General features: G+C 35.9%; 1 protein-coding gene and 2 long non-coding RNA genes across 8 annotated transcripts in view; 2 read left to right on the forward strand and 1 right to left on the reverse strand.

Annotated features, from left to right (window-relative positions):
• Nucleotides 1-7,641, forward strand: part of sntg1 (syntrophin, gamma 1) — a 38,267-nt gene extending 30,626 nt beyond the window's left edge. For all 3 annotated transcript variants that reach the window (XM_077724821.1, XM_077724820.1, XM_077724822.1), the window contains 7 exons: nucleotides 1,788-1,826; nucleotides 2,388-2,504; nucleotides 2,793-2,864; nucleotides 3,843-3,995; nucleotides 4,093-4,185; nucleotides 5,926-6,036; nucleotides 6,118-7,641. In XM_077724821.1, the coding sequence (XP_077580947.1) occupies nucleotides 1,788-1,826; nucleotides 2,388-2,504; nucleotides 2,793-2,864; nucleotides 3,843-3,995; nucleotides 4,093-4,185; nucleotides 5,926-6,036; nucleotides 6,118-6,303 (771 nt within the window). In that variant the 3' untranslated portion in view covers nucleotides 6,304-7,641. The remainder of the gene's footprint in view (nucleotides 1-1,787; nucleotides 1,827-2,387; nucleotides 2,505-2,792; nucleotides 2,865-3,842; nucleotides 3,996-4,092; nucleotides 4,186-5,925; nucleotides 6,037-6,117) is intronic.
• Nucleotides 7,642-7,753: 112 nt separating this feature from the next.
• LOC144201949 (uncharacterized) lies at nucleotides 7,754-9,469 on the forward strand. Of its 2 annotated transcripts, XR_013327427.1 has the most exons (4): nucleotides 7,754-8,390; nucleotides 9,028-9,079; nucleotides 9,167-9,221; nucleotides 9,291-9,469. It is a non-coding gene; the product is annotated as an uncharacterized LOC144201949 (long non-coding RNA). The 2 variants fall into 2 exon arrangements; XR_013327426.1 differs by having other exon boundaries at nucleotides 7,760-9,079; nucleotides 9,291-9,467.
• A 648-nt stretch (nucleotides 9,470-10,117) lies between these two features.
• Nucleotides 10,118-11,856, reverse strand: LOC144202163 (uncharacterized). Of its 3 annotated transcripts, none has more exons than XR_013327475.1 (5): nucleotides 11,653-11,856; nucleotides 11,393-11,463; nucleotides 10,625-10,716; nucleotides 10,419-10,551; nucleotides 10,118-10,148 (listed from the first exon to the last, which is right to left on the reverse strand). It is a non-coding gene; the product is annotated as an uncharacterized LOC144202163 (long non-coding RNA). The 3 variants fall into 3 exon arrangements; XR_013327474.1 differs by having other exon boundaries at nucleotides 10,210-10,551; nucleotides 11,653-11,853; XR_013327473.1 differs by having other exon boundaries at nucleotides 10,476-10,551; nucleotides 11,653-11,848.
• Nucleotides 11,857-12,732: the final 876 nt, after the last annotated feature.

The raw sequence follows: 12,732 nt of genomic DNA on the forward strand, positions 1-12,732 counted from the left end.
TGTTGTACCTTACAGTCAGTGCCATGACAACAACAGATTTTGCCTTGAGCTTTTATTGATTTTCCTGCTTTAACCATGTTTTTTCTGTCATATCTTACTACCAAAGTAGTATTTTCTAGAATTTGGATCAAAAGAAAGACGTGATTGATTATGTTTGTGATATATTATTGATTCAGACTGTCTAGCAAGCTACTTTGCTTCCAAATCAGGAGAATGACAGAATTGTTTTGCAGTGACATTGTCTTTTTTTGAAAGACCTATAAAGGTTGGACAGTGACGAAGATGGAAAGGATGTGCGGCAAAATGAGTCAATGAATTTCCTGGCTGCATTTTTTGTATCGAGACTGAGTAATTAATTTGCTGACTTATCGTTGCTGTAGGTTATAAGCAAGTATAGGACACGTGTCCTCTTTTAAACAGCCTTCAGTCTGTATTGTACTGTAGCACATGCATGCTTGTTAACGCATTGGCTGCCCTTGAAAGCAAATGATGTCCAATCCACTTGAAGTTGGAGGGTTTCCAGTAAATTTCAGTGACATTCAATGATCACTGCCAGCTCCTCTCAGTTCAAAGTGATTGGACGTTTTTGGACTCAACTAATTCATCAGAGATAATCATCAACACAACCAAACAAGTGCAAGGGGACATCTGCCTAAATTGTTTTGAGATTGTGGGCTTTTTATATGCTTGTGTGGTTTTTCTGTAGGTACTGCAGCTTTGTCCTACATTCCAAAAATATAGTCGTTAAATTTAATAGCGGATCAAAGTGTTTTACAACTATGAATATGAGCATAAATTGTTATCTATGAGTACCCTGCAAATGGATGGTGACCAAAAATAAATGTGCTGACATAGAGGGGTACTTTGTTAATCTTGAAATTCAGAGATAATTACTATAGAATAAACCACATGCTGCTAATATTTAAGTTCATGGTGCTCGGTACCCAATCGCACTGTTTGACTGATCTTAAAATAATATCCTTTTGTTGTCAGTGAAAGGTATTTTTCTATTCACAATGTAATGTGATCTTTGATTATAGAGTGTTTATGTCAAATGCACCTGCATACAAATTAAAATAAGACACAGGCAAAATGTTGGGATTGGTGTATAGACTACGTCATAGTGTCAATTAAAGGGCGGCAGGAAAGTGTGGGGGTGTTCCTATGACACAATGAGAGCAAATTGTGAGGGGAACACTAAAAATGATAATTGCCTAAGAAGGATATGTTAGAAAAAGGCGCATAATCGATGCTTTTATGAGTGTGAGGTATTCCATTGTGTAGCCAAAATGATGTGAAATAACATAAGGCTTTTATATGTTAGCACCTTTTGAAGTTGAGAAGATCTGCTAAGGATTTGCTTGTTTTTACACTGTAAAAAATGTACTTCAAAATCGAGTAAAACATTTTATTTAAAAAAAGATACAATCATTTTATTAAGATTATAATAAGAAGTTGTATATTCACTGTGAATAGATACTTCAAGACATGCCTTCTTCCATTTAAAATGCATATACTGCAAAAAGAAATATATATATATATATATATATATATATATATATATATATATATATATATATATATATATATATATATATATATACATACATATATATATATTTTTTTTTTTTTTTGCAGTATATGCACTTTAAATGGAAGAAGGTGCATATTTAAGACATATATTTTTTTCAGTATATGCACTTTAAATGAAAAAAGAAAGGAAATAACATCCAGTTTACTGTCCTTTGATAAATATGACATCTAACATGTTTCTCTCCTGTTCATAGGTAAAGAAGATCAACCGCAATTTCCCAGTCAACCAGCAGGTAAAAAAGTGAGCTTTTGTGGAAGCATTTCAGTTAAAGTATTTCAATATGTAAGCAGGTCAGCCAGTCAGAGAAAGGACACGCTTCAGTGGCGCTAAGGTGTTGCAATGTAAGCTAAATGTTTGCATCATAACCAGGGAGAAGAACAGAAAAACAACTTAATTGCTTTCAGTCAGTCTGTCTACTGTGTCGCCTGCTTTTGCTAAAATTGATTTACATATCATAAGGGAATTTGTCATCTTTCAAACAGACGACTGCTGGAAAGATGTTGGCCTGACGGCGACATTACTCGATGTCATCCAAATCATTTTTTTCTATCATTTCTCCCTGTCACGCCTTGTCTATTCAACATCTCTTGTCCCCTCCCCACTTTTCTTTTGGTAGTTTTTACAGTCCCCCTGAGCTTTTTGCTCCCCCTTTAGCAATTGAATTTTGAGTCAACTCCTGCAAATATGGGGTTGAACCCATGTATATTTACTTGGAAAATCAAATATTTTTGGAATCAGCTCTAATTATTTCCACTTAAAATGAAATATACCTTTTATATCCCCTACTTCACAGATCATCTACATGGGCTGGGCCGATGAGAAGGAGCAAGACTCTGTCCAAGATCGAATGTACACGTCAAAGTTCCTTGCATTGAGGGGTTCCTCTCTCTTCAAATTTTCTGCCCCACCAGTAAGCTTTTTTTTTCAATTTAATTTTTTTGATGTGTGCTTTGTTGAAGAGGAAGCTCTTCATCATTTAGTGTGAAGTGATAATGACAAGGGTTTTAACGGAGATGTGGTGAAGATTGATGCAAATGGAAATATGCTAATGTAAGTGGATTGCAAATAGAGAAGGAGGTCTTGTACCAGGCTGCTTTATTATTTAGCCCTTGACAGAATATATTAAGATCTCAATACACCAGGTACCTCAAAAAGAGTCATTTACTTCCCTGATTCATGTTTCTGTCTCCTTTTTTAGGTTACAACATGGGACTGGACCAGAGCAGAGAAAAGCTTTACTGTCTATGAAATCATGTGCAAGATTTTAAAGGTAAAACACCAAAGAAAATATACAACGATTCATTCATTTATGTTCTGAACAAGGGTCACGGGGGGTGCTGGAGCCTATGCCAGCTAACTACGGGCACCAGACTGGGGACACCCTGAACCGGTACTATGAAGACCCGAATAATAGTAGGCACCGGAATAATAGTAGGCAGTGGAAAATTCCAAAAATAATGAATGTTAGTAGTAGTAGTAGTAGTAGTAGTAGTAGTAGTAGTAGTAGTAGTAGTAGTCGTAGTAGTAGTAGTAGTAGTAGTAGTAGTCGTAGTAGTAGTCGTAGTCGTAGTCGTAGTAGTAGTCGTAGTAGTAGTCGTAGTCGTAGTAGTAGTAGTCGTAGTAGTAGTAGTAGTCGTAGTAGTAGTAGTCGTAGTAGTAGTAGTAGTAGTCGTAGTAGTAGTAGTAGTCGTAGTAGTAGTCGTAGTAGTAGTAGTAGTCGTAGTAGTAGTAGTAGTAGTCGTAGTAGTAGTAGTAGTCGTAGTAGTAGTAGTAGTCGTAGTAGTAGTAGTAGTCGTAGTAGTAGTAGTAGTCGTAGTAGTAGTAGTAGTAGTCGTAGTAGTAGTAGTAGTCGTAGTAGTAGTAGTAGTGGTAGTACTATTATTCCGGTGCCTACTATTATTAATTCATTTGGAATTTTTCACTCCCTACTGTTATTCCAGTGCCTACTATTATTCGGGTCTTCATAGTAGCCAGCCAATCGTAGGGCATGAGGAGACAAACAACCATTCACTCTCATGCTCATACCTACGGGCAATTTACTTTACACTAAACCCTTTTATAAGGCAGTCATTTAACTCAGTCTGCCGTCACACTGAATTACAACAAGCATTAACAGCAGTGTTGCCTTTGAATGAATTGGACATCCATTGTTGTCAAGGGCAGGCAATGAGTTAAATACTTTGAAATAAATGTTTAAAAAAAGAAAAATATATCACCCTTTGACCATTAATCAACTTTGTGCACTCAGGACAATGAACTAGTAGACAAGAGAAGACACAGTTTCAGCGTGCAGACGGAAACCGGCGAGGATATGTTCTTCAGCGTGGAGCTAGAGTCCGAATTGCTCATTTGGGAAAAGGCCTTTCAGATGGCTACTTACCTGGAAGTGGAACGGATACAAGTAGGCCACATTTATATTGCTGATGGATATGATGGAATGATATAATGAACTGCTGAGTTTGCTATTTCTTTTTTTTACTGCTTTTACTAAAACGCAGTCGAAAACGTATGCTTGCATCCTGGAGAGTCACCTAATGGGACTGACGGTGGACTTCAGTATGGGCTTTGTGTGCTTTGATGCTGCTTCCAAGGTGAGTGACGTTTAATCCTGTTGGAAGTGGCAGTGACTGTCACTGCCAACCTCCCAGTTCAAATGGATTTAACATCTACTGTCAATAGAGGCAGCAAATAAAGAAAACCTAAAAGAGTTCTTTGATTTAATGCCTTACTCCATGTTTGCTGTGGTTTAATTCCCACAGTTAGACAGACACATAAACGAAAGACAGATGTTTTGCATCAAAAATGCCATCAACCAGTAGGATTGATAAATATCTATGACTAGTGAACTCACCTAAAAAAACATGTTTGAATCCTATTCAAAAAAATGAGTTGCAGCTCTTTGTAAACCACCTTAAACAAAAAAATCAGTTTTACTTTAATTTATGATGAATAAAAGCAAAAGACAATCCAACATTTGGGGGGGCGGGGGGGGGGGGGGGGCAAGTACGATGCCAATAATGTACTCTCCTTAATGGACCGATAGTACTTAGTATTGATGTGTTCAATAAATTTAAATCTGCTGATGCATGGGAAGATAGAACCAGAAAGTCTTATGTGAAGCAATAGGAATACATACTAATCTTCAGAATGACATTTGTGCGTAAAAGGTTTGCCAGTTGTTATTAGACGCTGTTTGTATAAACAAACCAAAAACAAAAACAAAAAACATGTTTTTAACAACAAGTCTACTGTATGTACACATAATCTCAGCACTAGACAACTTTTAAATTCAGTAACTAAAAGGGCCCTTCCAAAAATGCGACATTGCACACGACTCTCATCTTCTCTGCGCAGCAGCAATCATATGGCGCGCAGTAAATAAAATCCAAACATTTTCTTTCATTTTTTGTTTATATTTTTAACCCCTTACCCCATGATGGCGCCATTTACGCGGCAGCCAGTGGCAGTAGCTCTGTCCACTCTTATGTTTTTTTTTTGTGTTTTACAGCATGTTTTACATGAAAAATTAGAGGAAACATTGCTTATATACCAATATGACCTTTATATGTATTTTACCTTTTCATTGTGTATTCTTTGGCTGGTGCGACTTACACTTAAGTGTGATTTATAATCCAAAAATATGGTAATTTATTTTCAAAATAAGGATACGCGAAAATCGTTTACATTTCATTGGCTGTTTTTATTGTTTTGTTTTGTCTTTTTTTTATCCTGAGACAACATTTTCTCATAGAGGTGATTTGTAAGCTGATTTTTTAGTCCATAGAGACATTTGTAAGTAGAGTCACCACAGTGCACCTAATAGAATGAATATCAATTATATTTTTCTGTTCCAAAAAAATCACAACCACTGTTTCTTCCTGCTGAGTGGCAAATTTGAATTACTTTAATAACTCCTGCTTCAAAATCTGTGTATTTTAGTGACCACCAACCAACTGCAATACATATTCATTGTTAAAATTGTTTTGCAGCGGGGTGCAAAACAAAGGGGAAAAAAAAACATTCTGCTATTTTCCCCTTCATTCTCTTTTTATTTTTTTCACATTTCTTTTGTGATTTTCACTCTGCTCTTGTCAAGCTCAAACTAGTTGCGACACTCCTCTTCCAGATGATTGCACTAAAATAAACAATTGGAATAAGCCTCACACATACATATTCATGTCCTTTTTTTCCCTCTGCTGCTATTACTTGCCTAGTGGCAACAATAATACAATCCATATAGCACAACAAGCATTCAGAATCATGAATGTATTATTCATGAGCTTCTAATAAAAAAAAAACTAATACATGCCTTGTGACCTGCTCTATTCTAGGCTGTCCTTTGGAGGTATAAGTTCTCTCAGCTGAAAGGCTCATCAGATGATGGAAAAAGCAAGATTAAGTTTTTATTCCAAAATCAAGACTCCAAATCTATTGAGGCAAAGGCAAGTCTAGCTTAACATTGTTTTTTTTTTTAAGGTATTTTTTTGGGGGAACTCATTTTTAACATATTTTGCCTCACATAGGAGCTGGAATTCTCCAACCTTTTTGCAGTACTTCATTGTATTCACGCTTTCTTCGCCGCCAAAGTAGCGTGCCTGGACCCCATGTTTTTGGAGAGCCAGGTCACGGCGGCTAATGCTGGTATTTCTTCTCTAGTGAGCCTCTCATGCAATTCCCACACTCCCAAGTTGAAATACAAAAACACTTGACGCAACAGCTCAAAATCAGTTTCATCCTGACCATCATCTCAGATGCTGGGCAGGTGGTAAAGGGAACGGAAAAGACTCCATGAGAGGTTTTGTTAGGACACTAGACACCCTGGCTTCCTCAGGAAACTCCCTGAAATTTCATACAAAGCCTATCTGTGAATTCTGAATAAGAAGAAGCTCCTTACAGTAAGACTTCATGGACACCCAAGTGTGCATTTATTTCAACATCTTTTTAAGTGGACCTACTCTATTCTGAATCACAAAGCTACTTTTTTTTATGAGCCTTTATGGCGGATTACAAATGTCCTGCCTTTGGGCAAAGAGCTATATTAAATGAACAAATCCATTTAATTTTTATCATATTAGGATCATTTCTATTGAGGATTGTTTCCAGTCATGGCAGTCGGTGTTATACTGTAAATCATCTTAAAAACTACAGCTGATCAATTGGGTTATTCGGTGCAGAATTGCCAGCTGGTAAGTATTAAATGGCTATCATTTTTCTTGGATACATCACTTGTGTACCAATAATTTTGTCCACTTGGCGGATATCAATAGTAGCAAAAAGTGAGCAGCAGTCAACATTTGCATTCATTTCAATAATAAGGCTGTATTAGGATTCCAGAAGTTGAACCTTCTTCCTAAAAAAATAAAATTCTGTTGACAATGTAAATAAGCATTGACTTTGAAAGTATCTTAATAGAGGACAAAAATGGAGGGTTTATTTTCAAAATAGTTATGTCATAGAGTCCTCTTTCTATTTTTAATTCAATGTAGGGACCAATTAAGAAGAATATAATCAACTATGATGATTTTCTTTGCTTTTGTGAATTTGGAGGGTAATTTGTAAATATGAAAAGTTATATTAATGGCAAAATGAACAGCGTTTAGAGTATTGCTTCTTAGAAAATAACATGATGATGGCAGTTATCCCTTTCAAACAAAACTGGATTCATGGGGAGTGAGAGTTTATTTTTTGCAGATGTTTTATTGACAAATATCGTATCTTGACGCAAATAAACAGATTTTTTTTTTTAATAATGCGGCTCACCAGTAATGGCTTATTTTTGTTGTTATTTCTTGAAAGTTGTTAATTTTAGCATAGTTTTATTTTATTTATCATTGTTTTAATATGGGTTATTGGATTCAAGATTTGAAAAATGTCACAGCAGAAAGTAAAAGATATGTACTATTAATAATATTACTACTTTTTCTATGCTGGGAAGTGCAGTTGTCGTAATAAATATATTTCAAAAGAACCGTGATAGTTCATGAAGGAAATAAGACAAAATCCAAGGACATCACATTATGAACTTAAAATCAATATTTAGTTGTAGTTTTATAATCCTTAATTTCATTTACCTTGAAAAAATGTTCCTTCAATTTTACTTCTTTCATTTTGTTAGCTATAATAACTTTGAAAAATATTTTTAAATAAATGCTGGTCCTAATCCGTATGGCACTGACGGCAATAAATGTAAAATCCATATTTTAACTGAATTAAAATGGAATGGACGTCCACTGCTGTCAATGGCACTAAAACACAATAACCTGTCCTTCCATGGAAAATAGGCCCTGGTATTTATAGCTATTTACATATTTGCTTGTTTCCTCCTGCAATTCTCTTAACATGCCACAATAACCACCAAAAGCCTGTCAAGATAGGATCTTAGTACAAAAAGTATGTTTAAAGTGATGCACTTTGAGAAACAAATTTTAAATGCCATTGAGGTGATATGTTTGCATGGTCTACGGTGGCCTAGGTGGGATTTTTTTAGGTGCTCTGATTTCCTCTCACAAGTAAAAATGTTATTCAATATTTGGCAAAATAATGTTTGCTGACAAATATTGTTTCATAGCATCAAGACCACAAAAATCACGACTACATTGAGTTGGGAGGATAAACCACCTTGTGGAGCGCGGTAAGCAACATCATCTTTTACCCATTCAATATGGCGGTACGATATGGGCGTGGTTACGCCCATTGTTGACGTAGAGGCATAAAGAAGCACATGCGCAGTCGCGCGACCTTTCATACTGGGATTTCTATGCTGAGGGACGCCAGCATGCCAACGAGGTAAGGCGAGGTAAGCAATTTACTGCCTTAAATCCATTTATATCACGCTACTGGGATATTTTTTTAGGGATCAATTCAGCCTAAAGCGCCAACAAATCAGTTAGTTTAATGCCGGGTTGAACACACCGTCGACAGTTTTAATTTGTGCTCCATGTGACTAGCTATCATAGCATTAGCTTCACGGCGACGCTCCCTATTTGACTTTAAAAGCATGTCGTCCGTTTTCTCTTTACTATTGAGTCGTATAGAAAGACTTAATTTAACCAAACAAAGCCTGGAGATCAACGTAAAGTTTATTGAGTAAATGCTCACTCAAAAATGACATGCTGAGACACGATTTAGTTCATGGTGTGTTGTATGTAATGATAGTTTTCACTGTGTTAAACCCCCTTTCCAATTTGTAATTGTTCTGTTCTCACAAAAAAATCTTTATACAAAAATGAAGCCAACTTTCTCCTAGCTGTCAACGTCAGTCTGTATATTTAATCGCCTTTTCTGGAAAAGGGAAAATAGCACTCTCTAACTTATTTTCATTCTTTATTCTGATTGTTGAATACATTTGTTGCAAGATTTATCTTTTCTGTTATAATTGTTTGACAACTCCCAAATAGCTTGGTTAAATCAAGTTTTCCCTGTTTACCATCAAGATTTCTGCGTGTCCAGAACACTCACACGAGAGTAGACTGGACCCCGAGCAAGGTAAGATTATTTCCCAAAGAAAACCCACCTAAGTATGTATATCTATTGAAGCCCCACTCTCTATAACTTTTGCTTTTTTTGTTGCAGGTTTTCTCTATTTAGCAGCAATTCCTGCCTGCTCAGAACTCTGTACCACACCAAGGTAAAACTACTCAAAACAACCTAAAACCTGTCTATATAATAACTTTTTACTTTACCCCTTCTCATATAGGTTAAGTCCAGAGTTCTCATTGTGGCAAAGTGAGATCCTGAAGTTAAGAAGAAATTACTTCATTTATTGTTAGGTTAAAGGTGATTTGTGTAAGTTTTTTTTTTTTTTTTTTAAACACTTGGAAAAAAAAAAGACCCCAAGACCCTTCATGGTCTTTTTTTTTTTCTTTTTTTAAACACTTGGAAAAAAAAAGACCCCAAGACCCTTCATGGTCTTTTTTTTTTCTTTTTTAAACACTTGGAAAAAAAAGACCCCAAGACCCTTCATGGTCTTTTTTTTTTTCTTTTTTTAAACACTTGGAAAAAAAAAGACCCCAAGACCCTTCATGGTCTTTTTTTTTTCTTTTTTAAACACTTGGAAAAAAAAAGACCCCAAGACCCTTCATGGTCTTTTTTTTTTTTGTGTTTTTTTTGACTAAGTGTTTTTCCCAAATTTTTCAGTAAAATATTGTCATGTACTTTTGTTTCTCCCGAATACTTCAATAAATTACATTTGCATATTTATTCATGTAATGTAAATTTTTCTAAGTGTTTTTGCTGTTAATAAAAACTTTTGACTTGGCAAATCATGTGTATATATGTTGTTTCTATGAAGAATAAGACATATATACAGTTTAAGATTCTTTATTTTTTCAAAATTCAATCCATTCAAAGTGTCAGTAATTCCAAATGGAGCAGTAAAATCTTCCATCTGTAAATGGATGAAAAGTCTTCCTCTCCTTGGTTGGAATACTGGAAGAAAAAGGCAGTGAAATGGTTAAGTTCAACATTAAAGAGACTGAACTAAATAAATAAAAATTGACCAAAAGGATACTTACCAAATACACCCTTCCAATAATACCGCTTTTGTAACATCCCACTGAAAAAGAAGGCCAGCAAAATTAAAGTCAGGAGAAAAAATAAAATGAAAATATACATACCCTTCTGACTTGGTTTGTGTTTTCTTTTTGATCACTGCAGACGCACTCAAAAATAAGTCTATAACAGGGATCTGTAACTCATCCTCAAGGGCTCCTATTCAGTCTATTTTCCATGTCTTCCAACATCAAAATCAAATGATCGTGATCAAGATCCTGGACAGCTAGTTGATCATTTGATTCAGATGTGGTGGGAGATATGGAAAACTTACTGGACAGGGGCCCTTGAGGTCCAGAGTTGGAGACCCTTGCTCTATAAAGACAAGTACCAGTGAGGGGATGTTGGTGTCCAAGACTGCCATTCATCATGTCACCCTTTCTTCAGCATTGAAAATTGGGTGGAACCTGAAGAGAAGCAAGATACAAAGTAGTTTTAGTACACAAAACATGAAAAAAAATAAATACAATTATTTGATACCCATGGGTCCTGCTTCTTGACTTCTATGGCCTTGTAGATGTTGACAGCTTTCCCCTGCAATGTCACCTCTTCCACCATCCGTGACTTTAAACCTGCAAAACACCATAGTGTGATTATTTAACCATTTTGATGCAAAAAGGACCCACATTAGTTTCCCCATGTTATTTCATGCTAGATATTTTTTTCAGTCAATCATTTCAAATAAATTCATTATTTTAACAAATATCCCCAAAAAGCGTATTTTTTTCTCTTCTTACAACGAGGAAAGTTATTTTAACACATGTATAAACCAGAGTCAAAAATGACCCCTGTACTATTGTTGAATGAATTTCTCACTTAAGTTTTGCCAAAAACTACAAATGAAATGTCCAAGCCCCGAGGTCTTCCTTTAAGAAAGTGAAGGGAAAACAAGCCTATAGTAAAATGTTAACAGTATTCCCTCGCCATTTTGCAGTTGGTTCAGCTTTAACAGCTTGACTATATTGTGGATTTATTTTGGGGGAAAACGTTATCATTTTTTTTTTTTGTAAAAAAAAGTGAAAATCAGCACTGAAACTCATAACTAAAAGCCACTCTTGCAGCTAGGAGTCAGTCAGTACTAAATGACACCATTATTTTAAAATGGTTTTTGTAATTTAGTGTTCTCATTCAAAATATGAATGTATCATAATGAAAACCAAGCTACTTTAGCAAATCTCTGATTATTGAAGGCTGATATTAATTACTACACATATAGAGAAAAGAGATGCATGTTCTAAAATGACCCACTTTGCTGACAAACCGCTTGATACTTTGGCCACATTCTTGATGTTCCTCGAAGGTCTCTGCTCGTTGAGGATCTGAAACACAAAGGAATGATTTCTTTTTAAACATAAAGAGCTTGAGGTAACGCAATGTAGCCAATTTGTTTGCAAACATTTTTCGGTTGCATCCGCGTGGGGCTACAGCATGCAATCGAAGCATGCTCGCGTCAAAAAACACTCTTAAAATGAAAACTGGGGCTCCGATAACCCCAAATAACAACGTACCGAATACACTGCATTGTACCGTAAGAGTTTTATCGGGTCTTTCTTCGGTAAATTGTCATTTCTGAGCTGCTCTGCAGTCGACATCCTCGCACGCTCCTAGCTTATCCGCCATTTTGAAGGCGGCTATTTGAACTCTGACCTACGACGTCACGCCAATTAAAGATACACGCACACAAAAATACATTGTCTTCATAATAACGTATGTTCTGCCTTGACGCATGCCTTCGCCTATGAGAAGGCCTTGGTGTCGCCAAACTCGAAATCTGATTGACCAAAGCAACAGTTTCAACTGATTGTGAAGGCCTCCAAGTAGATTTCTGACCCTGGGAACAAATAATGGCATAAATGTGATTGGTAAAAGGCTTAAATATGAAAAAAGCAGCACAACCAGAGAAAAAGCAACAAAAGAAAGCTGACATACAATTTGGAATTATTTAATAAGTATTCATGGACAAAATATAATTTACACCAGTCTGTGATTCAGATATATTTTTTAGGCCAGCATAGAAGGCCTGGCAGGCCCTAATGGTCCACCACGGCTCAAAAAACAACAACCATAAACGTGGAATGTTGTCGCTTACATGTGACATTGGCACTTAAAAACGCCATTGGAATACGAGTTGACTTTTTCAGCACATTTCATAGAAGTCTGCCGTAAAAATGATCCTCCCCAATTCACCCCAAAACCACAATAAGGTGCTTTGTTATACAAAAAGGCTATGAAACTTGCATCACTCTCAAAACAAAGATCAAATCACTTTAGATTGTTCACACTTGATTGGCATGAATGAATCAATCAGTGGACGATCCCTCGTGAAAGAGTGTTCATGCAATATAACTCTACAAGATTTTACTGTCTCTCTCAGCTCTCTTATTTTTAGAAAGGTTGCGGTTAAAGGTGAAACCGTAGAAAAGAAGGGTACATCAACTCTGAGATAAAAAAAAAACCCATCAAATTCCTCTCATCCATGATTATGAAAAACATGATTTTCTGTATAATTACATACATTAGAACCTCTAAAGTGAAAATGGCAACAATGGGAAAGCTTTAAATTCAACTGAGTGTTTTTTTCTGTTACA

The sequence above is a fragment of the Stigmatopora nigra genome, chromosome 9 (genome assembly GCF_051989575.1).
Source record: "Stigmatopora nigra isolate UIUO_SnigA chromosome 9, RoL_Snig_1.1, whole genome shotgun sequence".
Taxonomy (NCBI): Eukaryota; Metazoa; Chordata; class Actinopteri; order Syngnathiformes; family Syngnathidae; genus Stigmatopora; species Stigmatopora nigra.